This window comes from Aplysia californica, unplaced genomic scaffold (assembly GCF_000002075.1).
Source record: "Aplysia californica isolate F4 #8 unplaced genomic scaffold, AplCal3.0 scaffold00219, whole genome shotgun sequence".
NCBI lineage: Eukaryota > Metazoa > Mollusca > Gastropoda > Aplysiida > Aplysiidae > Aplysia > Aplysia californica.
In genome coordinates this window covers 911,284-919,326 of record NW_004797489.1, presented here as the reverse complement: position 1 = coordinate 919,326, position 8,043 = coordinate 911,284, and the positions used below count along the sequence as shown (strand labels likewise).

Sequence of the window (8,043 nt, the reverse complement as noted above, 5' to 3'; positions counted from 1 at the left end):
AAAAAGGTGGTTGGGGGGGGGAGGGGGAGGTGATGAGGAAACGGCCCATGAGTTAACGAGCTGTGAGGCCCCACGGACATCACTCAACAGAGCTGCCCGGCAGCCATGTTGGTTTTGAGGGATTAGCGCAGACGTGGGATTGCGATGAAGAAGCCCAGCAGGTTTGGGGGTTTTAGGGAAAGTGTAGAAAGAGCCGCGGTTGCGTCAGCGAACTTATTATTAGGTGTCGTTCAAAGCCCGTTGGACTCAGTTTGAGTTAGATTTAAAGGCAAGGGCTGGATTGCATTTTTAATGAAAATAGTTTCAAGACTTGGCGTCGGACGGTATAAACAAAAGTGCGTTTCCACAGTGTTTATGCGTCAGGGATGAATAAAGAGTATTATGTTATTTTATGGGTGCGAATTTTACGGTGTCTGGATTTGTTAGTTTTGTATAAATAGGGAGGTCAATGGTGTGTGCAGTACTAGACGGCAGCACAATGCACCTTTTAGATATTATTCTTTGAGCACAGTGTGATGCTAGCCATAAATATTCTCCCGCCTCCTATTTCCTCGCTTATAGGCGGATGAAAAGGGTTTTGTGCTTGTGAGATCGATTTGAATAGGCCGATTTTCATCAAACAAGAGCGTAAACGACATAACCAGCCTCGCAAGTAGATATAGCAATCATTTAGAATAGCTTTTCAAAACACCTCGCGGTTTTTTTTCCATAGTTTTAAGTGCCCTAACCCTCCCACTTCTTTTCCAGTCCACACCCCCAGGCGACCTTCATGGTTGAGCAGTTACCGTGAGATGAGGCCGTCGTAAGTATCCCTATTACGACATGATACATGTGACCACGTCAATATACCTCATTCACACCTAGCCACTGAAAGGTACGCCTGAAGGAAGGTCGTGGTCGTAAAAGTAGCAAACCAGAATCAGGTCAACACAAACGTTGTAGTAGCTACGTTTTTTATTGGCAGGGATTATCGAAATATGTACACTGGTATCTCCCGAAACGGCCACCCATTGTCAGTTTAAAAAAAAGATGTCTTAGATAGGTTTACGCCTTGTCCAGTGTCATTTTGAAACAAGAAAAACCGTAAGTGTGGAAGTTAGAAGTCTTCGTTTGCACATATCATTATCTTGGGCAAGTGGCCATTAAAGCATGTTCGGCGATTTGTAATATAATATTATAGACCTGCATTTTATTTATTTTTAAAGTTGTCTTTTACTATTGTGACCGGGGATCCTTAGTATGAAATAACCTCACAATGCTGAAAGGGGCGTCAAACTTGGACAATCTAATTTAATTTATTTTCGTTACTGAGAGCCTAGTCTTCCATTATTGTGTTTGCGGCACAGGGTCTTGCCTCTGAAATAACTTCAGATTTGAAAAGGCCGTTAAACCTATAAAGTTTCATTTTAAACCCCTATTGCGAGCTGTGTATCTGTTTAACAGGAAAATATACAGGACTTCCGGCAGGAACAAAACGACAGCGTACTACTGGGGGTATGCGGCGAAATTCAGCCAACTCGCATTTTTCTGTAATCCCTAAAAAATCGTTCTCGTAAGCATTTGTGCAAATACGAGACAGTCGTCTGGACAAACATGACCAGCACGGCCACATGAGGAGCGTGCTGGGCGGTTGACTCATCCCTCCCAGACCACTAGACAGGACAAAAGCCGCGCGACTGCTGTGTGCGTGCTCAACGAGCCTTTCGGGACCAATCCACACGAGCAGTGGTAACACCGAAAGACAGATACCGCGACCCATCCTAAGTCAAACACAGGCCCGCGGGTTATGACAGCGGGAATGTCTGGGTAAATTAGTGGTAGATAGCCAAGTGCCGGTGAGAGAAGATAAAGCATGTTCTGCGACTTGATACTTCCAGGTTTGAGCTAGAGTTTCCTCTTTACCTCCCCGAACGGCAATAAAATCAGAAGCGTCCACGATAAAGCAAAACCCCCTTGAGCAAGTGAGCAAAAGTGCAGGCCCGATAACATCGGTGATAATGCGGAAATATCAGCCAGCCGATTTGGGCTCCAAGGTCTCGTTGTCACGTCTGCACCGATAGCTTCGCCCATGGCGGCGCCAGCCTCAATGGCTATCAAACAGAAGTTAATGCCCTTGATAAAAGAAGAAAAAAAAACAGCGGTTTGAGATAAGCGATACCGAGAGACGAAACTATTTGTGACAAATCAATGACCAATCGCTGTCCATTGTTAAGAGACTAAAAAAGGGTATTGGCACAGCTCTTATAAAATGTGAACAACCACGCATTGAGCTGCTATACCAAACATTGATTTTTTTTTTCAAGTTGAATTATTCTTCAAGTGTAAGCTGTACGTAGAATGAAGAGAATTGTCAATAATCCCTTACTACTACTACTACTACTACTACTACTACTACTACTACTACTACTACTACTACAATGACGATGCCGTTGATGATGGTAATGATGACGGCCCAAGGAAACTATTCATTTCCAGTGCCTTGAACAAACCCTGTCTCACTTTAGAAAGTCAAGATTGCTGAACTGAGAGCAATAAAGCAGCGGTGTATATTTTACACCCGACGTGAAGGTATTCAAAGAAGTGAATTATTACGTTCTCCATAGACAAGTTTAATCTAGAGATTTGTCCCGATATTGCATTTCATGCCCATAGCTTTTGTTTTGCTCTTGAGATCCGAAAAAAAACAACCAACAATCTTTTGAAGACAAAAACAAAAATCTCTTCTAGCGGCCAGAGTCAAATTTCTTGTACTTCATTGCACTGTCATATTTTATTAAATTCTTTAAAAGTTGATTCACTTCCTTATACGTATCAATTTTCAAGAATCTCTCTCTCTCTCTCTCTCTCTCTCTCTCTCTCTCTCTCTCTCTCTCTCTCCCTCTCTCTCTCTCTCTCTCTCTCTCCCTCTATCTATCTATCTATCTATCTCTCTCTCTCTCTTTTTTTTTCTCTCTCTCAATTTTGATTAGAGTTTCACGGCACCTGAAACGCATGTACATAATTATATAAGCTTGTTCTAGGCAGTGGAAATCAAGAGTTCCCAGTTGCCCTTTGGCAACATTTCTAATGTTCAACATGTACTTGAAATCACCCAATCACAAATATACAAGAAGACCAGTCGCCTAAAGTTGTTCCCGCTAAAGACGAGTCGAAGTAATGTCCAACCTATACACAAGACAGATAAAAAAGATGAATATAGAAATGGCGTGTCAACATGCCAGTCTTGCCACTGACGAGATGGTGAGGAATATGCCAATAGCTCTATCTCCCTGATCCAAAACAGACACGCCCTGGAAAAAAAACGTGGCCGTATGCACAACAACGGTCTCACATTGAACACCTCTGTAATAAATATGCTTGTGCGTTGTTTATGCATAGATCTACGCATGAGTCTGAACATGTGGCTATATGCATGTGCTGACACATCTACTCGTATGTTCCACACGCTTCAGAATAACAACGAGCCATAAACAATAAACACGCGTGTTAAGTTTTGTGTACTCACCTTCTGTGCCTTGCACATGGCCGGCAGTGGCTGCACCTCGTGGGTCATATGACGCCCGTCCCCTGCGCATGTGCAGCACACCGGAAGCCTGCAGGACAGACAGAACATAGCCAGGGTCTCCGTGGGGTGTTCCGGACATTTGTGCTCTTTGCTGTTCTTCCGCTTGTACTTGAGGATGATGTCCCCTTGCGTGGGGTCCACAAGGTTGTGTTTGGCGTAGGCGCCCTCCATTGGGTGACACTGGTCGCGGCAAATGTCACAGAAGAAGACTTCACACTGCTCACACATGGCAGTGGCCGTGCGGTGGTCGGCGAGACAGCGCTCACACTTGATCTCCACCTGCCGACGGGCAAAGAGAGACAATTTAGTTCTAGTCGAACTAGCATCGCAATTAGGTCATATTATAAGTGCTGTAAATTGGAAGTGTTACTGGAAAGTAAAAAAAAACACAACAAAAGAAAAAAAATGGAGAGATAAAGACATAGAGTGGGGATATATGTGACCTGTGAGTTTGATAGCATATTTTTGAGATTATTCTTGTTGATGGGGTTGATGGTGGTGGGTGTGGAAAGGAGGAGGGGGGGGGGCAGGGCAGAGAGAGGGGGTGAAATGTGTCTTCGTTCTCTAAACACTATCTGTTCAACAGCAAAGTACAAAACACTCAGACACAATGAGTTGAACCTGAAACGCTTTCCCCATTCACCCACTTCTTCCGCTGTTCATGATACCATTCTTCTACCCTTTTTACACTCGCAGAGTCGGCTCAATAATTCTCCCTATTGACCTTATCCCACAATTATAATCCCCTACAGCCGCGCTTACGCTTTCTTAGACCACCTCCAGCAGCTATAGGCAATTACCAACTTTGCCCGTGAACATGAAAAGTTCATTTCTTCAAGAAGCCTTGCCTTCATCTATGGGCCAATAACGTCATCCACTCACTCGTGTAGCCCTTTCTTTTACAGAATATTAAACTGCGAACACTTTTTTCTTCCGTTACATCGGCACGAAAGTTGTTTTCCCTCTCTTTCGAAGGTGCGTCTTTCTTTCTTTCTCTCTTTCTTTCTCTCCTTTTTTCTTTCTCTCTTTCTTTCTCTCCTTTTTTCTTTCTCTTTCTTTCTTTCTCTTTCTTTCTTTCTTTCTTTCTCTTTCTTTCTTTCTCTTTCTTTCTTTCTCTCTTTCTTTCTTTCTTTCTTTCTTCTCGTTCTATTATCCTTGCTGTTCGGTTTGTCCTATAAACCACACACAGCATCGTTCGATCGCAGCGGACAGACGAACTCTCATGATATGATTCGAAGTGGCCTTTCGTGATGAGTCTGCGAGAGCGCACAAGGGGAAAAGACAACTTGATTTCAAGTCAATTGCTGTTTTTTTTTTAGCCCCTATGATGTTGGACACGCTTTAGACATGCATCCGCAGTCAGGATTAGAGTCGGAATAATCGATAGCATTTCCCTGGTCCCAATGACCCGAATAATATGTTGCTGAGGACGATGTCGGAGAAATTCAAATGTTGACCTAGAATCCTTGATGAATCCCATCCCACCAATGTCGAATGACGCCTAATCGGTCCCATATTACAATTGAGCTTGATTGATGGGTTTGATGTTCTTTGATCACAGGAATTAATCAATGTCTCAACAGTTCCCTTATTTGTAATGCTTTCTCTGCACACGCTTTTGTTCTGCATCCTTCATGAGACGGCAAATTCTGTTTGCAACCTGCACAGCTATTTATTGCTGTAGGGAAAGCGCTGAAGTAAAGTCAAAAGATTCTATCAGCTAGGCAATTCCATTCAGTACAGTAACTTCAAGCTCCCGATCAAAGCATTCTGAATAACAAAATGGAAATTTGATTGCTTCCGTGGGTAGGGAAAGCGGGAGGTGGTGAAATTTGGTGAGGTCAGGAAGGCTGGAAAAGGGGATGGGGGAAGGGCGGGAGGCTTTGGTAGGAATCTTTCAAAATTTATGACCGGGCAGTTATTTTGGCATTACTAAAACTGCGTTATTCTTTTTTTAAACTGCATACATTGCAATGTTGATGCCCTTTAGCTTTGTCAGTTCATAAAACCGCAAACAGACCATGACGACTCGGATGTGTAGGCAGTGCGCAGCTTCGACCTTTCCATAACACATTGTTCTAATTATCGTTCTTTCATGCCACAAAAAATCCTGTTAATGAGGGCGTGCTCCATAACGTCAATCGCCAATGAAAGTAAAACAAACAATGAAAAACTACCCTCATAATTTCGTTCTATGTTGCCTGCCTCAGTAGCGCCGTTGGGAACAGTGGGCGTATAAACGGCACCTGCACGTACGAGTAAGGCCATTAGTAAGGCTGGGCAATGAGTCGCTTTAGCAATATCCGGATAATATATTAGTGCCCTTCTTCAGCGATTTAATGTGTTACGAATCGCTTCGGAAAATAGGTAAGAACCATTTCAACAAATGGGTGCACCCACTTCGGCAAACGGGTCATGAAAGAGAGTTTAAGAGTCTGAATTCGGATAATGTTTCACTAAAAATTATCCGGTTATCCGGATTTTGCCCACCACTAGCCATTAGGACTGTTCATAACGGGGTTTGCGATTTGATTTTTTCTTTTTTTTCTTCTTTGGGGGGGGAGGGGAGGGGAGGACATGCGGAAGTGTCACCAATAAGAAGGGGAAATCCAAAAAGGACATTTGAAACCGAAGGTTTTCATCCACTACTTACACAACCAACACACTTAATAATAGGTTTGAGAATGTTTCACAAGCTTTGAAAAAAGAAATATGTGACTATAATACACCAGCTTACACGTTTTATTTTTGGCTGGCTTCAGTTACAGTGCTGTTAGTTTCACTAATGCTAGTTTTCTTTTCCCGTAAAAATGGGGGAAAATAACGAACAAGTAAAAGACCACTCTAGTTTACGTTGGTTTGGGGATTCATTCACAACGGTATAATCGAGGCATACTAAATGAAGTTCACAGGTTATGTCATTTTAATATAAATTAAATATAGGTTAGTGTTTTACACCCCCGTCGACAGAATTTATATCACCTTTGGGGTTTGCTTGACTCTGGTTATCAGAGTAAATCTGAGCTGAAACGGATACAATACCGAGATACTCCACAAAAACCCGGGTCTTCTGTGTGCGACGGCAAGCGTCAAACTGCTACACCACAACCACCAGTCTACGTAAGTGTGACATTAATAATAATAATAATAATAGATAGCATTTGTATAGCGCATATCGCCGCTCAACAGCAGGCTCTATGCGCTGTACACTATATTATTACCCCAACAGACCATAGAACATTCCGAAACATTCTCAGCTTCCCGGGAAACATACAGTGCAAGCAGCCGATTAAGCGCTCAAACACTAACAAACTGACAAGATCTTTCGCTGTCTATAGCCGGGTACCCATTCCCACCTGGGTGAAGTGAGGAACATTCGTGTAAAGTGCCTTTCCCAAGGACACAACGTCGGGCCCCTGACGGGATTCGAACCCACGACCTTACGGTTGCGAGTCCGAGAGCCTAACCACTAGGCCACCAACGCCACATTAGGCACAATACATGTATTTATATAATTATACTAATTAGTACAGTGTTGCAAAATATGGCATTGATGGCCAATATAGGGCACCGCCCTGTATACCAGTCGGTAAAAACGAATTGTATGGCACCGTATGAGATACCCCTGCCTTTGCGACTGAGCCGGGAAGGAAACTGCCTTTTTTTTTTTTTAAAGTTCGACACCATATGGCTCAATCTTCTACATGGAAGCCGACAGTGGGCGACGATTGGAGTGCTTTTCTGGCGAACAGAGAAAAAAAAATCGAAGTGTTTAAGACATCGAGACATTTCGCTCACCGAATCCAGAATAAAAAGCACATTTTTCCTGCCTGCTTCGTGTAGCCGGATTTGTTTTTTGTTTTTTTTACTTTATCGATTTTAGGTGGCAATTGGTCGTCTAGCTTTTTACTGTTCCGTTACCAAGCTGCCATGTTTTGCAGTAAGGGAGACTTGAAAATTTCCTTCCCCCACCTACCCAGACCGTGTCCAAAATTTCAAATCCCGTCCTTGATCCTATAAACCCATACCCCCCCCCCCCCCTTCCTGCACTATCCAACCGTCATCTGGTAAGTTTAATAATTCAGTCTAAAGTATTGTGCTTGTTCAAAACGAAAAAGAAAAAGGGGTGGGGAGTGGAGGAGAGGGATTGCAACAAACTTCTAAAAACGAAAATTTATACAAACTAAAACAAAATAGTCCAATGTTTTTCGAGAAACAGTGAAGTCTTTTAAGCACTTCCGATTGTTCGGTCGCTCCACCGTGTTGTGTCTGTTCTAAAGAACTCATAAACACAAAAGGGAATGGTATAGTAAGATCGACACAGTCAGTTTCATTCATTCTGAGGGTTGATGATTATCGTAGGTTGTGGCTTTGTGTCAAAACGTGACCTTTAGTACCCAGTTAATTGGGACAACACAAAGACCTAGTCGGAGACGATCTGAGCGACATCTGGGTCACTCACCCTCCCCCCCCCCTCT

General features: G+C 43.1%; 1 protein-coding gene across 3 annotated transcripts in view; it reads right to left on the bottom strand.

The window, feature by feature from the left end:
* LOC101851044 (E3 ubiquitin-protein ligase TRIM9) overlaps positions 1 to 8,043 on the bottom strand; it is a 155,647-nt gene that overhangs the window by 139,608 nt on the left and 7,996 nt on the right. For all 3 annotated transcript variants that reach the window (XM_013083230.2, XM_005099601.3, XM_005099602.3), the window contains exon 3: positions 3,506 to 3,844. In XM_013083230.2, coding sequence (XP_012938684.1) covers positions 3,506 to 3,844 — 339 coding nt within the window. The remainder of the gene's footprint in view (positions 1 to 3,505; positions 3,845 to 8,043) is intronic.